The sequence below is a fragment of the Lissotriton vulgaris genome, chromosome 11, assembly GCF_964263255.1.
Source record: "Lissotriton vulgaris chromosome 11, aLisVul1.2, whole genome shotgun sequence".
NCBI classification, from domain to species: Eukaryota; Metazoa; Chordata; class Amphibia; order Caudata; family Salamandridae; genus Lissotriton; species Lissotriton vulgaris.
Window position 1 is genome coordinate 138,083,657 of NC_141699.1, and position 21,974 is coordinate 138,105,630.

At 43.2% G+C, this 21,974-nt stretch overlaps 1 protein-coding gene across 3 annotated transcripts in view; it reads left to right on the top strand.

Annotated features, from left to right (window-relative positions):
* Positions 1 to 21,974, top strand: part of MPHOSPH9 (M-phase phosphoprotein 9) — a 692,762-nt gene that overhangs the window by 34,079 nt on the left and 636,709 nt on the right. For 2 of the 3 annotated variants that reach the window (XM_086942918.1, XM_086942920.1), the window contains exons 2-3: positions 12,950 to 13,206; positions 20,049 to 20,190. In XM_086942918.1, the coding sequence (XP_086799044.1) occupies positions 13,133 to 13,206; positions 20,049 to 20,190 (216 nt within the window). In that variant the 5' untranslated portion in view covers positions 12,950 to 13,132. The remainder of the gene's footprint in view (positions 1 to 12,949; positions 13,207 to 20,048; positions 20,191 to 21,974) is intronic. The other variant, XM_086942919.1, reaches the window with a different exon arrangement.

The window sequence follows — 21,974 nt, forward strand, 5'->3', positions numbered from 1 at the left end:
GCAGGTACATCTGGACACTGTTGAAAGAATGCGCATTATATGTTAAATCAATCTTCTATTAGAGCACCCTCTAGAAAACGGCGATTGAGGTAAGGCGGTGCATGACAGAAGCCACATAGTTACTTGTCTCGTTTTTCTTGGCTAGAGTTTCCAAGCTGGAGCATATCTGGCTGGAGCCTTCAGTGGCTTACCCACCTCTGGCAGTTGTGCTATAATTCAGGCTAGACTACATGTACAAGAATGCAAAGAGTGCTGGCTAAGCGGCTCTCACACAGGTTAACAACCTGAGAGACTGCGTTTATAGGTATACCCGGATCTCATTCTCCACTATCTGGTGCATGTAAAGAATCAGTCAATTCATGGTCTTTGTTAACATTCTTGCATTTGTAGTTATTGATTCAACTTTGTTTTATCTGCATGCAATATGAGCTACTGTGCATACCTGATGTAATTTGTGACGCAGTTTCGGTGCGATTCTGAGGCTTTTAGCGGTGTGGCGTGCTTCATGGCTATGTAGTTACAATTAATGTGGAATTTTAGGCGCTTTGCTTTTATGGTGGAACCGCGCTTTGCACCATTGTTAGGGAAATGTCCTCAATTGTGTGTTTGAGTGGTTGCATGTGTGTATGGCCATTTGAGTTTGTGTGCACAGGTGTATGCATTTCTATGTGTATGATTCTGCATTTGTGTGTTATGTGCTTGTGTGTGCGCGCTTATGTGTATGGTTTCGCCTGAGGTGCATGTTGTCCTTTGCCCATCATCTTAGCTGAGAGGATGTGTGCACTGATTTGACATCATAGAAGAATTTTGTGGTAAGTCCCCATCACTAAACGTCCGAAAATTAAGCTACACCTTGGAAATGGCAGAGAATTAACTATTTCTACAGAAGGGTATCGGCTTAGCCATGTCACACAACTAACATTTTTAAACGGATGTCTCAGTATTTTCAGGTGTTCATTCTCTTTACCCGCTTCTGTTCTCTATCTCTCACACCGCATGCATACACACATTTAGACACCATGATACGGAGAGATACACTGTAATTGGACACTGTCCTGTGACATTACAGCATAGTAGTTTCCTTCCACCTTCGTTCTGTGTAAATGGCATGATGTGGCATTATGGTAAACAAAAGGCAAGTGACGGGTAGATACCCTGAAGCGGCAAATAAGACTTCCCCAAGCTCTTCTTCAGGACTACACAGGGACCAGCCCTGTGTTCGCCACTCCTAATACGTGCTCAAGTGAGGTATTATAAAGAACAAATTAAAATAAATGCTGCAATAAGGTATGCATTAGTACGTACGTAGAAATAATGGTCACATAGTACATTTATCTTCTTCTTTATAAATACCTCACTTGAGCACGTTTTAGGAGTGGCGAACACAGGGCTGGTCCCTGTGTAGTCCTGAGGAAGAGCTTGGGGAAGCTCGAAACATGTTGACAGAAGTGACTAGGCATACCTGACTCCTTGACAGTAGGATCCCTAGTTCTCTACCCCGTTTTTAATATATACCCCCCAGGAGCAAGAATAAATCATTTGTAGCTCACTAGGAAGGTATGTTTAACTCACTTAGATCATACCACTCCACTTCACAACCCCATTTGCACCACATATAGTCCATCACTTAAAAGTGCTCCTACGTATGAAGCATGTCACCGTGGGGGAACCCTGGTGAGTGAGGGGACTCAAGAAAGAAAAATCTTTTTCTTTCTTCTACAAAACCTATTGATTCAACTCCAGCGAGTGTTGCGAATACTAGTCACTGACAAGCCAGGCTTTTGACCTTTGTTTTACAAAGGTTTTATGTTTACTGTTAATTATAGGGGGGTGAGCCTGGTTCCTACTTCCCTCTTTCTCCCCCTTTTTGAAAAAACGGATTCTCTCATTGCCACCAGGCAAAAGAGCCCGTCATCTACCCAATCATAAGTTATTTCTAAAAACAGCACCCACCCTGAGGTCAGCGCCCAGTGCGGCTGCACCTGTTGCACTACCCTAAAGCCGGCCCTGACTCGACCCGGTACCTGAAAAAACAAATTAATGTATCCCTGTGTAATGCAACTGTTGCTCATGTAAGGTGCTCCGATACCTTCGGATAGAGTTCGTTCTATATAAAGCAGCACAAATAAATACATATAACTTTCCTCTCCATAGCCCTGCTCTCTCTGACTTCTCTGTCGAACTTTCATATCATTGGTATTTCTATACGGTTCAGACATACGCAGGAAATCTACAGCCAATGTGTAAAGCAGACGAAATTTAAGTAAATGTGAGCTCTGCTCTTTTCAAATACGTGGCGCTTAATATGGGGGCGCAAATTTGCACTCGCATGTTTTGCGTATCAAGGTCCTTGTAAGTAATGCATTTGCAAACTACAACATTTTATGTGCAGAGAGTGGAGCATACAGTTCGTTTCCCTGCTCCTTGGTTTCTTACTACCCCCTGCATGATGTTTTTTTTTTAGAACATGTGGCTATGTCTAAGTTTTCCTCTTCGACCCAGGAACATTTACTTTTACTGTTCTGGCAGTCGGGTGTTTATTTCAGCGCTGCTCTTGCGGAAAACAAAAAAACACGTTCTTTAATTTTGACGATTTGAGTCAACATTGCGCTCTGTGGTCTCCTTTACACTGGCTGACAAGTGGGGTTCGGTGGGGGTTCCAGCCTCTCTCAATTGTTCGCCCCTTCAGGGCTGGCACTGCCCATTCTGTACAGTCAATTCCTTATCAATTATACATGATAATGCAAGTGTAGTTGAAATATGAGTTTAATCAAACAGCGTTGCAGGACAGATCCAGTCTCCATTCATGCACCTGCTATAAGTGACAGTAATATAGACTCAATGGCTGGGCGATGGCGCACACTCCAGTTGGGTTAATAGCTGTCCATGTACATTACACAATCTTGGTGCTTCAGGAGGTAGGAGAGCCACCAAATCTCCGACAAAACAGAAGATCAGAGTCTATTCCTTACAAAAAAAAATTAGTAAGCTCCAAGCACTCAGTAATATAAACACAGATTTTATATCCAGTAGTTAATGTCTAATGTATTTTTATTCAGACACAGTTTATTATCCAGTTACGATTTTCATCTGTACATTGTTTTTTTTCTTTTGGTTCGACAGCACCTTAAGCAAAGCCAACACGTGTTTTGTCCGCTATAAGTGCTCTCTACCATGTATTCAGCCCTCTATCACCATTTTGCTATTCAAAGAATGAAATATAGTATGTAAGCATGTAAAGGTTTTGACGTTTTACACTTTTGTTTATTAGCATGTTGCACAACAAAGAGTGCAACACTGATAGTTACAAGGTCAAGTGACATAAATCACCTCTAACCGCCCGGAACCAATTGCAGCACCAGGTCACAAGACCCTCTCTACCTACGTTATTATTATATGACATCTCTTTATTTGATGTCCTAACTACACTTTTACAATTGCTTGATTAACCTTCTTGCTTTCTCATTTTTTCTTGAAAATGCACCACTTGCCCACTCTTTTTTTCTAAAATTTTCCAGGAGGAGAACCCCCGCTCCCCAAACCTAACTTATGGCAGTCAGGCTCACTCACTCACCACAGAGCACTCATCCTGAACTTTTATGCCCCACCACTTGTAAATGTCACCAGACGCCACTGAACATCAATACATTAGTTGACTACATTTGCACACATTATCGTTTGTGTGCAGTAAAACAGTATTTCGGTGCAAATGTAATGGTCAATTTAATTGAAAATGTGTTGTCTTTAATTGCAGTGTGCTACCACACCATGCATACTTCACACTTTGCCACTTCACTGTATGCCATACCACTCTATTCTATGAAACACCACTATGCTCAGCGACATGCTACTCCCTCCGATCCACGCCAGTCTATCCAACTCCACTCCATTGTATCTCAGTCCAGTCTACCCCAGTCTACTCCACTGCAATCTACCCTTCTCCACTCCACCTCATCAATCCCACTTTACTCTAGTCTACCCCTCTCCACTTCAATCTACCCACCACAATCTTCCTCACCCCACTCCAGTCTACCCCACTCTAACCCAATTCCATTGCAATCTACCCCACTCTATTACGATCCAATCTATCCCGCTCCAACTTACCCCACTCCACTCCAATCCATCCACCCACCCCACTCGATCTAACCCAATCTACCCCACTCTCCTATACACCACTCAAATCTACCCCACTCTGCTCCAGTCCAATTTACTGCACTCCATTTTAATTTATCACACTCTACTGCAATCTATCCAACTACTCTCAAATGTAATCTACCCACTCCTCTCTGCCCCACTCACTTGACTCCAATAGACCCCACTCCAATCTAACCCACTCCACTCGAACCAACTCCACTTCAGGCTACCCCACCCAGCCCAATCTACGCCACTCCAATCTACCTCACTCCACAAACCCCACTACAATCTACCTCACCCCACTTTACTCTACCTGAATCCAACCCAGTACAATCTAGCCCACTCCACTATACCTCACTTCAATCTACCCCACTCCAAACTACCCAACTCCAGTCATCCCTCTTAATCTACCCCACTCCAATCTACCCCATTCCAATCTACCCTCCTCTAATCCACTCAATCTACCCCACTACACTCCAATCTACCTCACTCCATTTCACTCTACCCAATTTACCCCACTCCACCTCACTCTCATCTATCACATGCCATTCAAATCTACTCCAGCCCAATCTAACCCAATCCACCCCTCTCCAATCTGCCCTCCCCACCCCAAACTACCCTATTCCAATCTACCCCAGCTCATCCCAATCTACCACACACCACTCTATTACACTCCACTCCAAACTAGCACACTCCAATATACTCCAGTCTACCCCACTCTAATCTACCCCAGTTCAAGATACCCAATCCACTGCACTCCACTCTTCCCCAATCTATTCCAGTCTACCCCAATATATCCCCTCCACTCCACTTCAAACTACCACACTTCACTCTACTCTACCCCAATCTACTCCACTTCATCCCACTCCAATCTACCACACCACATCACTCCAATCTACCCCCTCCCCAATCTTTCCCACTCTACCCACTCCAAACTACCCAAATCTACTCCCATTCCGTTCTACCCTAATAGAATCCATCCAATCTAGCCAATTCAACTCTGCCCCACTCCAATCTACCAAAATCTAATCGACCCCACTCACCCCAATTTACCCCAATGCAATCTACCCCACTCCAGTCTACCACGCTAATCTACCCAACTCCCCCACTTCAATCTATTCTAAACCACCCCACTCCATTCTAACCCACTCTACCTCCACACCAATCTGCCCCACTCCACACCATACCACTCTACCCCATTCTATCCCACTGCAATCTATCCCACCCTACCCCCCTCCACTAACTATTAGCCATGCGGAGCAACTGCCACACTGGTGTACAACATGGCTAACACATCACCAAAGCCTGTAGTTCTTGCATAGGCATGACCTGTTGACTTTGCCAGTGAGTGTTTAAAAATTGTTTAATTTGCTTCCAAGTTAAAAACATTATTACCTCGCCAATCCGATCAGCTGACTCTCACATTACTTAATGTTGAGCCTCAAAGAAATTTCAAATCCATTCCAAAATGTCTGACACTTGGTTTTCCAATATGAGGAGCACCCTACACATTCTACCTTTCAGGCTTGTGTGTCACTTGCATCATCATGCAGTATGACATGTTGGATGCTATTCGTCTCCTGCGTGCATCTGTTACTGAAGGTAGCACCTGGTCCTCTGGATAGCTTCCTACTGGATATACCCCCTTCACTTTAAAGCACTATAGTCAGGGAACTTTGTGTTTCGATTCAGTTCTTTGCACTCATGCATTCTACTCTCATGGCACTTGCTACCGCTACACCTTTTCTAAATGCATTAAAAAATAATCGTCTTCCTGGAAGATCTTTACAGCATCAGGGTTCAGCGTTTCTCCTGCCCCACCACGTGTCGTCCGCAGCATGTCGCCACTTTCTTATGTTGAGTTCCACAGATGAAGGCTAATAAAAACAAGATTTAATAACATTAATAGACACTATTAAATGGTCTTCCTACGACATAGACTGGATACCAACCATCAGTTTTTAATATAGAAGCGTTCACTTGTGGCAACAGAAGATTCTTATGCTGACTGTACATTCTTATATATGTGAGTTACTTATCGGCAACTACCAAAACTGATTTCAGGTAGATTAGTATTTATTGGGTCTGATCACTCTCTGCAACCACGTTTTTTCCCTTCTAAATGGGGAATGACGTGGATTTTAGTACTTTCCATACCAATATCCACATGTATAGGTATTTACCAGCTTTAATTTTCAAGACTCCTGTTTGAAATTTCAATGCTAGAAAATTGCAGGGGTTGCATTAATTACTGCTAAATTTATGATTCTGCGCAGGGATTGGAAAAAAGTGCCCCTGATAATAAGACCATAATGGGCCCATACTACAAAGTAAATCACACTACAATATCTCTCTCCCTCCAAAGAAGATGTATTTTTGCAACTGAATGAATGAATGAATGAATTTGGGATTTGTATGGCGCTACTTAACCCGGAGGCATCAAGGCGCATTTGATGAAAACAGCTGAGTGGTCGGAAGCTCCCAAGAGAGGCGAATTACAGGTAGGACTTTGTGAAGAGCCAGGTTTTTAGAGTTTTTCGAAAAAGGGCAAGAGACGGCTGGCCCTTAAGGTTAGCTGGAAGCGTGTTCCACAGTTTAGGGGCAAGGGAGAAGAAGGCCCTCCCTTCCCACCTAGCCTTGACGATTCGAGGAATAGTCAGAAGGTTTTTGTGGGCCGATCGCAGGGCCCTGCCAGGGGTGTAGAGGGACACGAGAGACCCAATGTCCTCAGCACATAGGCCATGTAAGGCACGGTAGGTAAGGACAAGAACCTTAAAATTAATCCTGGCCTGCACAAGCAGCCAGTGGAGGTTTTTTCTGATCCCCGAGACGGAAACACGTCTGGGGGCATCCACTACAAACCTGGCTGCAGCGTTTTGGACAATTTGAAGGCGATGGATAAGCTTTTTGCTTATGCCAAGATAGAGGGCATTGCAGTAGTCCAGGCGAGGGGAAATGAGGGCCAGTGAGACCTGTTTCCGGGCGTCAGGGGAGAGGTAGTGTACGAGTTTCCTAAGGATCCTCAGTACCCCACAGCAGGTGGAAACGGTCCTGCCGACTTGCTTGTCAAAAGCAAGTGTGGTGTCAATAGTGACCCCCAAATTCCGGGCAACAAGGGATGGCTTGGGGCATGTTCCGAGGGCAGGCGGCCACCAGTCCTCCGACCAGAGATCTTGTTTGCCCCCAAAGATGAGGACCTCAGTTTTTCCCCCATTAAGTTTGAGGAAATTCGAGGTCATCCAACCTGTCACGGCTTCCATGCAGTTCTTAAAATTTAAGGCCGTGGACTCCACAGAGTGAGATAGGGAGACCATTATCTGAGTGTCGTCAGCGTACGACAGGACTTCCAGTCCATAAGATCTAACAAGTCTTGCAAGTGGGGCCACATATATGTTGAAAAGTGTGGGGCTCAGGGATGAGCCCTGCGGGACCCCACAATGCAAAGGCTTGGCAGAGGAAAGGAAGTCACCCAGTTTGACCTTTTGAGCACGCTGGTTGAGGAAGGATGTCAGGAGACCCAAAGCTGGTCCTTCCACTCCCATCTCACCGAGACGCATGGCCAAGATGGAGGGGGGCAGGGTGTCAAAAGCGGCTGTAAGGTCGAGCAGGATAAGAATGGGAGACTGACCACTGTCGACCTTAGCGCGGATGTTGTTGACCACCACTGTCAGGGCCGACTCAGTGCTGTGCGCCTTCCTAAAGCCACGCTGAGAGGGGTCTAGCAGGCTGGCGTTGTCCAGGAAGGCGCTGAGATGGTGATTGAGGTGGGCCTCAAGCATCTTGGCGGAGGCAGGAAGGAGGGATATGGGACGAAAATTTTTTAGGATCCCAGGATCCAAGGTGGGCTTTTTCAATAAAGGCTTGACAATGGCCAGCTTCCAGGTTGCAGGGAAGACGCTGTTCGAAATTGCCAAATTCATTACATCAAGATAAAGGGGGAGCAGGACCTATCTGCAATTTTTCAAAATTTTGAGAGGGCAGGGGTCCAAGGGGGATCCCGATTTGAGTTTGTCGAGAAGGCCATTTAGGACTTCATAGGACAGTAGAGGAAAGTTGGACAGATGTTCTCCGGGGGCCAAAGGCAAACTGGGCCGAGAAGGGAGGTCAGCTGGCGGGGCGGAGTCCTGAATAGAATTAAGGACTTCTAAGGCGGAATAAATGTCCACGATTTTGGTGTGAAAAAACTTGGAGATCTGGTCGCAAAGTTTTTGAGATGCAACAATGTGGTCTGGAAACGGAATGAGAGACAGAGAGTCAACAATATTAAAAAGATCTCTAGGGGAGCTGAGGGAGGTGGTCAGATTGGTGAAATATGACTGTTTGTCGGCTAAGAATGCGGCCTTCTATCCTATGATGAGGTTCTTGTGTTTGGTCCTTTCATCAGGGTCAGGGTGGGCTCTCCAGAATCTTTCTTGCCTCCTACACTCCTGCCTGCGTAGTCTAAGGGAGCCAGAAAACCACGGGGCCAACGGACGTTTCCTGGCGCAGTAATGGGGTTTGGCGGGGGCGAGAATATTAACTGCCTCCGAAATGGTGTTTACAAGCTCCCGAGTGGCAGTATCCATATCAGTTTTAGGAGAGGACTTGAGATTGGCATATTGAATATGACTGGACACGTTGATAAAATAATGAATACTTTTGTTTGAAGTTGTTGAGATGATTTTGGTTCTTTTATTAGCACTTGGCGGTAGGAGAAAAAACACTTTAACCATAACTGTGTATTTCTAATTGAACAGAGAGGCACTGAAAATGAGCTTTTTACCATTGGGTCAAACTGTAGAGAGGATGCTCATATAAGGGCCACAGCCACACCATATTCATAATCGCCTCCACCCCCAACTGGACTGAACACCCCCACCCCCATAGCTCTTCTTTTCTTCAAGGAGCACATTGGTCTTGGATTCCATGGGTGATGTCCCCTCACCTACCTGGGAGACTGGCAGGCCTTGGTCCCCAGTCCTGGTTTCAGGCAGAAGTCTTGCAGATCTTCTCCTCGTGTAGCCTGAATGGCTGCTTGACAGTTGCCCGTTTTGGAGACCCCAAGCTCTCCGTCCTGTAGTTCATTTCCAGACACCAAATGTGATTTAGAGTCTGAGCCTTTGAAGTTGATGCTAGGGATTTGCTTCCTTTTGAAGTTCCCTCTCTTCTGCCTTGCCCTTGCTCCAAAAAGCATTCTGTCACAGCAGGAGCGTCTCCAAATCTCATCGACCCACAACACAGACCATGAAAGTGACTAGAGTTTCACATCTGGATCACAGCCACAGTGATGTGTGTATTAAAAGTTTACTCCAGTGTCTCAGCCCTATTCTTTATGCTTCTCTTATCAGCCCCATCTCCTTCCTAAGATTTGCTCATGCCCCTTCCCAGTGACCACTCGCTGAATTGAAGAGCACCCCTTAGAGTGTACCAAACAGCCTGTCTCTCCCTTCCTCCGGAATATCTCACCCAGCTTACAGGAATACAGCAATCAACAAATATGTCTGAGGGGATTGCTCTACCTCCTCATGTTCCTCCAGTTAGTCAGGTCTACCAAAATGTAACTCAGAATATTTTATGCATTATACCATTTACATGCACACATACACCCAGCACACGCATATAACACACACCCTCCACAGCACTGCACAATCCCTGCATTGTACTATTCACTGGCAAATAAACACCCAGCCCATGTATAACACACACGCACTGCACAATGCTACACACCAAACCAACGCAGGGCAAAAGTGAGTTAAGCACACAGCAGCAGAATTTTGAATAAGTGAGCTTGTAGTCCTCACTCCACTGACACCGCTAACAACAACTGTTCACCTTTGATCAATCACTATACAGGATTCTACTACCACTGCGCTCGTGCTGCTTAACTCCTGGCAAAGGCAGTAGCCTTTCACCACTATGAGGGTAGCACTTTGAGCAACCCTCCTACTCCTAAAACACTGCAATCCACGAGACAGGACTATGTCATGGCGTGCACACATCGATGTTCACCCATTACAACAAAAATCTGCATCAAGGATACAGACATCATTAAAGTTGGGGCACTCAGGGTAGGGGTGCACACCCATCACCATGCAAGGGACTTTTCTATCCCAACATCTGCTTTAATCCATCTTGAATACAGTGTTACATTTAAGGGGAGGAAATGTGCACCTAAAATGTAAGTACCAACTTTTGTATTTTTGAGACTTTTGACAAATATATGTTCATATTGATGTTTTTATCCGTATAACTGTTGCGTGGAAAAAAAAGCAGAATTCCTTTATAGAAGAAAAAGTTATATAGCATACAATTGAATGGTTTTGTAGGAAGTTGGCTCTCTATACAGTGCATTAACCCCTTCGCCACGGGGTTAATTCCCCCGCTGCACGGCGGTACTCATGACGAGCTGAGCTCTTCATGACTCCGCCCACACAATGGAACGCCCCGCACAGGAGGGGAATTGCCCCGCGTGGGCGTTCCACGGCCGTTATGACGAGCTCAGCTCGTCAAGAGCACAGCTCCACTGTGCCTCATGAAGAGCTGAGCTCGTCATGAGCCTCGAAGAGGTTAAAAAGAAGTATACTCTGTGGAGAGTTCAGTGGGTCCCCAATTGATGTACAGGGGCTAATGTAGATAATACTAACCCTCTCTTTTGTGGTAGTGTTGGCGAGAGTTAGGCTTATCAGGCGGTAGTGCAAAGCACTTGTACCCACAGAGGCAATAAATGAGACGCATACCCAAAGAATAAATCTGAGACCTAATTAGAAAAATAACACTTCTTTTTATATGCATTATAAAACCAAGAACTTCGTTCAAAGGTAAGTACTGTTTTTGATAGCAATATTCACAAGTAAATACACTGGTCATGTTGTGTGCCTTTATGCACAATGCAGTCCTATGGGGAAACAAAGCATGTATGCATAGAGATAAGTGCAGTCGGTTTCAGGGGTTCACCTTTGGGCTGGATGAGCAAAGGTTCCCCTCGCGGTTAGAGCAAACAGATGGCAGGGGCAGAATAGGGACCGCTGGGCCACTCACGAAGTGTGTCTCAGTGATCTTTACTCCCCTCGACAGCTGCTTGGTCATGGTGCAGTGGGAATACGGCATGGACTCAAGCTGTTGCTGTTTGGTGCAGGGCATCCTGCACCCCGGGAATTAATGCTGCATGTTTCTTGCTGGTTCTAGTGTCTTCACACTCACTGGAGAGACAGCTGTGATCTTCCAGAGCACGAGTACTTTCTCCTGGTTGTCTGTGGTGTCGGTTGGGCCGGGGAGCTGCAAGGTGGTTGACCGGACTCTGCTTTTGGGTGCCTGCGGACTGCAGGAGAGTAGCTCCTCTACTTCAAGGGAGACTGTAGGCAATTTTTGAAGTGCTGGCAGGCTACCCAAGGATTTGGTAAATCTCCAGCTTGCAGGAAGAGTCACTGTCACGATTGTTGAGAGAGTTGTGATTAGGTAGGGTTTTGTGCCCAAAATCTGTTGTTCTCACCAGGCAGATACTCTTCTTCCTTCTTCTCTTGATTCATGTAAACGGAGCTCTTGGTTTCAGGGGTGTCACCTAAATACTCAATTAAGGGGCGTTTACGGGGAGTGACAGGTAGTAGCCAATGGGATGTCTACCTTTAGGGTGTCTACACCTATATGCCAACTTCCTGTGGGGAGTGGTCATAAGCCTGACCTGTGAATGCTAATTCCGCCCAAATCAAGATGGAGGAATCTGAAAAGTGGGGTCCCTATCATTTAGTTCATCATCAGTGTTGGTGCTATCCTGATGTGGGCACCCCTCCTAATCATACACATTTTCCTGTCTGTCTTGCAGCCAAAAGTGGAGTCGGGACGGGGGTGGGCATCTCCACTATCTGGAGAGGCATGGGTCGCATAACAAAGGCGGCAAGGCTATTGAAGCTTTCCACCCTGGAATGCAGATCCAGTGTGGAGGAGGTATAAATGCCTCCTCCCAGAGCAGGTTTTGTTCCTGGCCTCCAAACGTGAAGGCTTTCGGCTCAGGAGGTCAGAAACTTGTCAGTGGTGGCTGGCTGGTCGAGATCAGTCAGTCTACACACTATTAGTCAGTAGGTTTTCAGGGGGCACATAAGGTGCCCTCTGGGTGCATTTCCTACTAAATCAAACATTGGCATCAGTGTGGGTTTACTAAGACGAGTTGTTTGGTACCAAACATCTCGTGGTACAGTGAAGCCATCATTTAGCTGGGAAACTTGTAGCCGCAAGTGTGCAGCCCATGTACTCGGTATGACTTCCCTGTGCACTTGTGGTATCGAAGGGTGAACTTAGATATCCCAGGGACACATCAACTCACGCAGATATGCCCACTCATGAGTATAGTGCACCCTGCCTACGGCTGTAAGGCCTGCTGTAGGGGTGACTTACCTATACCACATGTAGTGTTTCACAGGCATGGCACTTTGGAATGGGTGCCATGTCGGCTTTTTGTTTTTCTCTGCACCAAGACATGCAGGCTGCAGTGTCGGTTTGCATGAGCTTTGTGAGGAGTTCCTTAATGTGGCACAATTCATGCTGCAGTCCTTAGGGAACTTGTTTAGTTCCAACGCCCCTGGTACCAGGGGCATACTTTACTAAGGGCTTATATGGAGCCTAAAGTGGTGTAAATTGTGGAACAATGGTACAGTTTTGGTAAAGAACATTGGTGCTGTGGACCTGGTTAGCAGGAACCCAGCACACTTTCAGTCAAAGTTGCATTAGATACCAGGCAAAAAGTAAGGGGTAACCATGTCAAAAGGGGAACTTTCCTACACTTGGCTTCTGTATTTAATTACTTCAGCAGTTTAATGTAGTTAAAACTGTCATCTTGTTTCAGAAGTGGCTGGATATTCAAGGCATGCACATTTCCTGATGTTGGAGACGTAACAAGCATGTAGAAAAAGAAGTAAATGCGGATAAAAGGGACCCACTTTCTTCTCATCAGGCTGATTTGGAAATAGGGGAACATGATAATTAATTTTCCACAAAGTTTCACCACCAAGAGCAGTCGTTGATCAAAATGGAGGACGCAGACGCCATGAAATCCTCTCAACATCACCACGCTCCAGCAGAAAATATAGATACAGCTGAAAGGTAAATCTATAGCTGAAGTAGTTTACTTAAGTAATTATTGGAAAATGCTTGTTATCTAAATCTGCATTCCAAGTAATTATCTACCCCACTCTGTAAAAAAGAAATTTCTTTAGTGATTGTTTTATGTTCTTACAGGTTGGTTTTGTATGGAAGAGCATCTGTATTGGTAGATTTCTTTGTATGCAGTTTATTAAATCAAATGTGAAGCTGGCAGCTGCTTAATACCTAAACCGTTCACATGATTTTCAGTATTCATTTAAGTCTTCAGTCGGGTTTCTCTATATAGAAGAGTCAAAGATTATCTTAATATGCCTGCTTCGATCTATGATTAACACCCTTCACACCTCCTGTTACACTGTCTTCTGTATACGTTTATTGTATTGACTGGTGAAAAGGAAAGGAGGGATATTGCCCTGTAGTTGGCTATCTCCAAGACTAACCCCATAGCATCTTCTTTTGCTTCATTCCCTTCTAAGAACTTACTACACTTGCTTGCGACAGAGAAAGGTTGCCCAGTTATGCCTGCCTCCCTCACTCCATAATTAATTATGGGCTGACTAGGTGGCTCTGTTTTAAAGCCATTCCCCTTGCTAGTGTTGTACTCTCCTCCCATTCCTCTCTTCTGGATACGTTGTGAATCCTGTCCTGTATGCGTAGGTTCAACGGTAAACCAGTGATGAGTAGATCAAGGACCCACATTAGAGCAAATTTCTCTGGGTGAATCCCACCCCTTCCCTTCATTGCAGAATTTCTCTATCTTTGCCATACCTTACATCGCTCTTCCATAACCTTGCCCTTAGTTGGCCATGTTAACGGTAAGGTGACCATAGGGTCTATCGGAAAAACTGCACAGACAATTAATAATATCCATCTGGTGCCATGTGGTGTATGTGGGATCCACCACAGCGCACATAGTGGTATACTTTAGGGGCGGGCTGGGCTGACCATACCACTTTGGGTTACAAAGCCCGCTCCTGCAGTGATACCAGTCCGGCAGCATGGGTTAGGGTTTCCTCCTGCCCATATTTACTTTTTGGGTTTACTTGCTTATGTACAGAGTTTTATGTGATCAAAGCCTCTCTGCAAAACTACTAGGAATGCACCGGTAATACCCGTTGCCACTGCAGAATTATCGGCTTCTATCACACAAAATAGAGCAGGTACATCATGGAGTGCAGTATTGCAAGATTCCACCAGTACACGTAACAGTTAAAGACAGTGACAGTACAATCTTTTCATGCCTATTAGCATATTTGGGTGACTATATCAATTACTTCAAATGCTTGGGTGCAAAGAAATGCAGCAATGCGTTACAACTGAAAATTTGTAATACAACTGCCAAGCATACACATTACCGATTAGGTGCATATTGAATTTTGTGGTCAGCTCTGGAGTTTTGTATCCAGAACTCATCCCGTAATTGCTGTTCAGGGCTGGAGGCTTCATCAAGAATATTGTGTTCTGCTCCAAACACCACTACTGGTGTACGGCGAGGTCTAGGAGGGGAACTCTGGCCTCAACATCTCTCCTTACCCATTTGATATGGAGATAAAGATTTATTGAGGTCTGGTGCTTAGACGTCTCAATTCGACCCATGTGGTGAGTAAATTCATTTTCCACTCCCAGTGGTTGTTTTAACTTAAATGTTTGCATGGCTTGAACTTTGGCAAACTAATTCTCAGTGGCCTAGATCTAGTCTCTTTAATGTGTATTTGGTTTTTATGTGCTAAGAAGGAATTAAATCACTCCCTTACCCTGGATGGTACTTACCGTGCTCAAAGTTGCAATTTGTGTATAATTTTAGCAATATTCATGTCTGCTTGCGTAACACTTGTTTGCTTTTTCTTGCTTACAGCATCAATTATATTTCATGGCATGCATGCCTGCCTCTCCCTGTGACAAGTTGATATGGCTGGGTGAACAATCAGTTACATATCTGCTTAGTGGCCACATGACAAGTGCTAAGTCTGCAACCTGTTCTGGCTTATTAGTAAAAAGCACTTCATATACTGAGATGAGGAAGTATATACTTCTAAACGAAAAAGGCAAGACCACAGATCCCAGATAGCAGTGTGCTGCTGCCTAAAGTCCATACTGGCTGAAGGAGTTCTACATGACATGGGCCGCCAGGGCAGCACTTAAACCACCTTTCAGGATCATCTCTGAATTGTGAACAAACTGGAGTCCTATCACATAACGAATACGCTTTCACCTGTAAAGGTCAATAAGTACAAGTAATGAGTAACATTGCATATTTACTTCAAAAAACCTGTCGCTGGTTCAGATTCACTCACATGTCATTGAAAGATTATTAGAGTTGGCACAATCCGTAACAAATTAGAATCGCCTCTGAAAGGTTACTTGGTTCAAACGGTATCGGTCCTCTATCTAATAAAGACTAATGGGTATTTGTTACCCAATTCAACAGTACACATTTGATCAACCTTGAAAAGATGAAAGGCTGAATGGACCAGTAATGATAATATGTGACCATAGTGTCAACCACAGACCCCATGGTCAGATTAGTTGACTGACCTATTCGAAGAAATTGGATTATTGGTAGCTATCCACCTCTAGTAATATTCCCAATCCTTATCAGGGCGATTCACTAACTAAAGCTCCGCTCTACCCTCTGGTAGCCTTGGCACAAACAGAGGAGACAGGTTTTGAGGAAATATGTAAAATATTTATGCAGTACCAACAAAAGCAAAAAAGTTCAAATGTAAAACAATAAAATTCCCAAAACCAATTGGAAGAATAGTGTAAAAGTTCATAAACAACATAACACTAAAATGGCAAAAAAATAATAAATGGAACCAGAGATATAATTTTTTTTTAAAGTTTTTAGTCGAAATAATGCCAAATAGCCTAAAGTGCAATTATAGTCAATGGTCGTGGTAGAACAGGACCTACGCGCAATTTGACACTAACCAGGATTTTACCTTCTGACTTTAGTACTTTAAGGGGCCTATTTAGAAAAATTCACACAGAGCAGCAAGTCATCTTGCTGCTGTGAGTGACGGGGAAAGGGCAGGAATGCACCATATTTAAGGCAATACGGCGCATTCATGTCTTTTCCCCACACTGACGCCCTTTTTGCTGCCTAGCGCCAATGCAGGCACCCTTGCACCATGGTGCAAGGGTGTCTGCATTGCATGCAGGATTGATTTTGCGTAGGAAGGGACACTTTCTTTCACAAAAACGATTCTGAGAGGCCACACGTAGAAAGAGGAAGTAAGCAGGTGAAATAAAGATATTTTTCCTCATTACACCTCTCCTGAGAAGCCATATCTTTTTGGCACATTCCCAGGTCTACTAGTTCTGGTAATGTGTCAAAAACCAAGGAACCAACGGCGGACCGAAGATCCTGTGCCTCTTTCCACGTTTCAGAAAAGTGAGGTCCTGTGCACTGCAATTCCTGTACCTGCAGTTGTTCGGTACCACTGCGTTGCAGATAGAAACTGATACTCTGGATGGAATGGCGCACCAGGAGGATATATATATATTTCTTTCCAGTAAGATTCGAGACAATGTATCTTTGTAGAAATAAGTTTAATCCTTTATTTTCTCTCTTGAAAACCTATATATTTACACTTGACAAATGTCCAGCCAATGCGTTTTGTTAGGAAAACATTTTTTCCCGAACTTCCTGAGGTCTGTAGACCACATACAAAAACATATATAAACACAAATACACAGTACACTCTTGAATACCAAACGAATACACATTAGATCAGGAAAGCAGAAAAGAAAAAGAATTGCATGCAGCTTAGAAAGTCACAAGACTAGCACAAACATCTGTACAATAAAATAATAAAAAAAAGAGTACGAAACGATAACCAAAACTTCAGTAACAAAGGTCATATGCATGAACATAATTGAGACATTTGACACCATATGTTAAAGTTAGGACAAGAATCAATAAAGTTAAAGGAGGCCCCCTTAACTGTCAACTTTGGGACAGGGGAGATAGCTTTAGAAATCCAAGAAACGTCCCACAGGTTTACCACAAGATGGGTAGGAAAATGGAATAGTAGTGTCTAGTACGTTTTGCAATGTTTAGCAATACCAGTCATGTACTTCTACAAATTGCCAAAGTGTGAAATACAAATCATAAACACAATATTGTACTCAGAAGACCACCAATAGTTGTAGATATTATGCCAATAGAACACACAATTCATCAAATGTAAAAAACAAATCAGAAGATAGTGTTTTAGGAAAATATATATATTTTAGTCTATTTATTCAAAAAGAAACACATTATCAACACAATTATAATAAATCATTAAACATACAAGTGGTATGTTATAACATTTCATAAAAAGTTTTTAAAAACACATCACATAAGCATCAGGTTAAAAAGTTCAAAGGAACAAGGGTCGCTTTTCCTACCCATCTTGTGGTAAACCTGTGGGACGTTTCTTGGATTTCTAAAGTTAGGACAAGACCACTAATCAAAAAACAATACATTAGTGGACAGTGCGTAAACAACCAATCTATGTCTCCTCTTACATGGGATAGCAATAACCATGTATTATAGAATATTATGACCATTCAAGTTCTAAAGCTAGCTTATTGCACACATAATATTTTTATAGGGATGTTTAAATCACATATCTAATATATTTGAACTTTTCCTTATGGTGAAAACTATATGCGAGTCTGGCTTTCATGAATTGGACAGAGCACGCTATCTGTTTATGAACCTCTTCTAATTTGGGAATTCAAACATACCTTCTTAATATCTTGGTATCAGTGATAGAATTGTACTTCAATGGAATTCCAAATGTGTTTATAGTCAATGGGGAATGTGCTCCCATCAAGTTCACCTATTGGTAATATGTTCAAACATAAATAGAACACACAATATCAAAGTGATCACAAAACCTATGGAATGGGGTGAGTGGTGGTAGGGAATAATCCTAACGTTTCCCCTATGTGATGAAAATGATTAAGAAATGGCTTGTTGCCCATAAATGTTTAGATGGTTTAATCCATAGTCTCTCAGATATACACAAATGCCAATAACTTCTGCACCAATAATTAAAATCAAGAAGATATTTTCTCCATTGAATTAAGCCAAAAACGTAACACTTGCTAAAATCCATAACCGTTATTAGATACTGCCTCGCAGGGAACGCTAAAACCATTGTGAAAAAACACAGGGAAACACATATAATTATGTCCAGCACCGAGATCATATGCCAATCAGCTGCCATTAAAGCGAGTAAATGTAACCAGAAGTTGTCCTTCACAAGTAAAACCTGTGCGACAACAGCTATTTCTTATTTGAAAGTGACCCAGACAAGCATTCCATTGCACAATACCCATCCTGAAGGGAATTGGAATGGAGAAAGTAGCCGCGTGATATGTGTAATCAGGCAAGTGTACATGCATGAATCCCAGTGTGTAGTACCCATCCTGAGAAGAAGCGGAATGGCAAACGTAAAAATGTGATATGTGTAACAAGGCAAGCGTACATGCATGGGTAGAACTTCGTATATGTACGTTTTAAATAAATTGCAATAACCAAAAGCCATAACAGAGAAATAATCTGATCCTTAACTAACCGTGCTGATTAAGGCATAAAAACAGCCAAGACCAGAGAAAACAAGTTGCGCATTAAGTTCGAGACCCAGTGTGCGGGGGACTTAAACAATTCAAAATAAACAGAACGCGAGCAAACGAATACAGCATTAAACGAACGAATGACATTTAAGCAATATGAACGTTCGTGTCATCAGGACCGGTCCCAAGAAGTCCACTTACCAGCAGTAAGGTAATTGTCCTCTGCAAGATTCTGATTGTTTTAAAAAAGGTGTCTGTCACACCCCACATTTGTAAAGCCTGCTGCTAATCAGAAACAAGTTGATACTGAAGTCCCTCTTTGGTGTCGAAGGTTGACACCAAAGCTGGAGATAAAGGGGCGGACATATGGGAACGGCCAAAATACGAAGTCAAGGAGTTAGCAATGCAAAAAGCCTTAATCAGCATGGTTGGTTAAGGATCACATTATTTCTCTGTTATGACTCTTGGTTATTGCAATTTATTTAAAACATACATATTTAAAGCTTTACCCATGCATGTACGCTTGCCTGGTTACACATATCATGCTTCTACGTTTGTCATTCTGCTTTTTCTCAGGATGGGTACTGCGCAATGGGACTGAAGCGAGGGGTTGCCCTCAAAAACATGAGCGGATATGTGGTGGGCGTATCATGGACTGCTGATGATGATTATGTTACCTACCAGTGTGAATATTCCATGTTTTGGTCTAATACGAAAAGTGTTGTTGTTTCTTGCCAGAAACTGTAAACCTAATAAAATTTGGTAATTAAAAAAAGCGCTATGTTGCTGCCGTGTCATAGTGCTTTTTGCGTTCACTTTGCGCTGCTGTGCAGCATGTCTTTTAAAAAAAAAAATATTTTGATCAAGCTAATAGAGCTTGCATAGATGAAACCTATTGGCTTTGCCAATGCTTGTGTTTAAATGATGCTTAGATTTGTTACCTCTCAGTTCTGCTATTTACCGGATGGCTTGGGAAGCAGATCAGTGCCGTTGAGTGAATCGTCCATTTTGATGCAGTATTTCCATCCCTGTCCACATTGCCCATTCCCTACCTACTCCTATGCGTCAGACCTCCTGCCTTCTAGCTCCACCAATGCTTTCCTACTGTTGGTGCTTTCATGTGCCTCTGCTATGCTTTTCCAATCTCTTTTTTTTGTTTCTTCACATAATTCTTTTCTCCGATGACACCAGCACAGCATGTCTTACGTTAAATGATTCTATGCTGCCTTTAGTAAATACCTGTTTTGTACTATGTGCTCAATTTTCACTAGAAATGACACACATGGATTACAGTGTGCCTCGGGCGATGCGTCCTCACCTTCGTTGCCTGGGTCGGTTGAACTGCTTACCACCTTCATGCAAGATATGCAGAAGAGCGGAAGGAGTGACTCTGAAATCTGGAGAAACTGTGAGGTACATATTTTATTCTCATCAATCCTATGAAAATGGTGTGCTTGATTCAACTCCATGTGACTGGAAACTTTTAGTTTTTAATAAAAATAACAAGTCCAGCAAAGACGGCTAAACCGGATTTTCTGTATATGACTGTTAATTGAATGCAATGATACTGGTCAAACAGATGCTTCTTCACACGTATCTGTTCGAAACCTGTGGACGCTTTGATATCTAACCATATTTGTGATTGATTGTGACCTTTTACCACAATTTTGTGGCTGCTCTTACCACTGTACATGTTCACACTGTATTATTTATTCATTCATAATAACTTTATTGCGACTATTACTGTCATAAAAGCCCAAGGATTAATAACAGTCAACAGTACATTTCCCATAACAGTGTAAAGTAAAATCAGGTGGTGACATTTACAGATGTAAGGATGCATACATTTCCAGAGTCGTTCAAAAAACAAAACCGTTTTGAATTTATATTAAAAAAAAATTAAAAATATAAATTTGGATAAAAAGTTTAAGAAAAATGATTAAACATTTCACACAGTTAGATAAAATACTTCAGAGTGATTACAACTAGTTAAAACAATCACAATTGGCTAGATATCTATTTCCAAGAGGTGCCTTCGTTTCAGCGACATCGCCTGGAGGAATTACAACCACATACACTGGAACTGTATCAGATTTTAAGATTCTAAAGAAAACAGAGTAATCCCTAATACCCAGGTTTCTGCACAATTGTATGATCCATTTCGACCTAGCCTGCTTATAAGCCGGGCAGAAGAAGAGTGCATGAATTTCTGTTTCCTCCGCCACTCGACATCCAGGGCAGAGGTAGCAGGCCTCATCTGACCACTTATTAGTTCTTGCAAAAAGTGGAAGGGACCCATATCTGAATTGGAGAAACAACCTCCTTGTGAGCGGAGGGTTTATTGAATCTAAGACCTGTTCAAAGTGATAGTGTGATTTAAAATTCAGAAACCCATGCATCAAACTCGTAGCACTAGTCGCTTGGATTAAGCTAGTCAGTTTGAAATCTTAGTTTTTTAGATAAAGTTTTTTTTGGGGTGGCTGAGGCAGGACTCCTCTGGGGAAACATATAGGTCCTCCCTACCAATAGCACGGAACGAATCCCTCAGGAAAGACAGTCATGGAATACTACCCACGACCCCTGGTGACAGTAGTAGTGCCATGAGTTCCTCCCTATAGTGTCTCAACTCAACTGTGCTCCATAGCCGATGCCAATATAACAGGGGTCGACTCGAGATTAAGTCCACTACTGGGATGATACCTAGGTCCATCCTAAGGTGGACCAGAAGGTTATTTATTGGCAGTGCCATAATGCTTCTAATGAACTTGTTTTCAGTGAGGGTCAGTGTAATTGATTTACTATGGCCCCAAAGTTCCGCCCCATACATAGAAGCCGAGCGTGCTTGCACTTTATACATTTCATGGGGAGGGCTGATTGCCTTCAAAACACAACCCTTCTGCACTTTCAGTAATCCCCCTATTGCCTGTGTGAGCTTCAGATTAGCCTTGAAAATTTGTGGGCCCCAACCCATTTTAACATTCAGAGTTAAGCCCAGATATTTAAAAATATGGACTCGCTCTAACGGAATATCGACCATTACTGGGTGTGGGTAAGTAGTAGGTTTGGCATTGAAAACCATGTATTTTGTTTTACTGATATTCACTAAAAGTTTTCTCCTTTTACAAAACTGGGTGAATTCCCTTAAAACTCGCTGCATCTCCATGGGTGACTTTGAGAGGAGCAGGGTATCATCCACA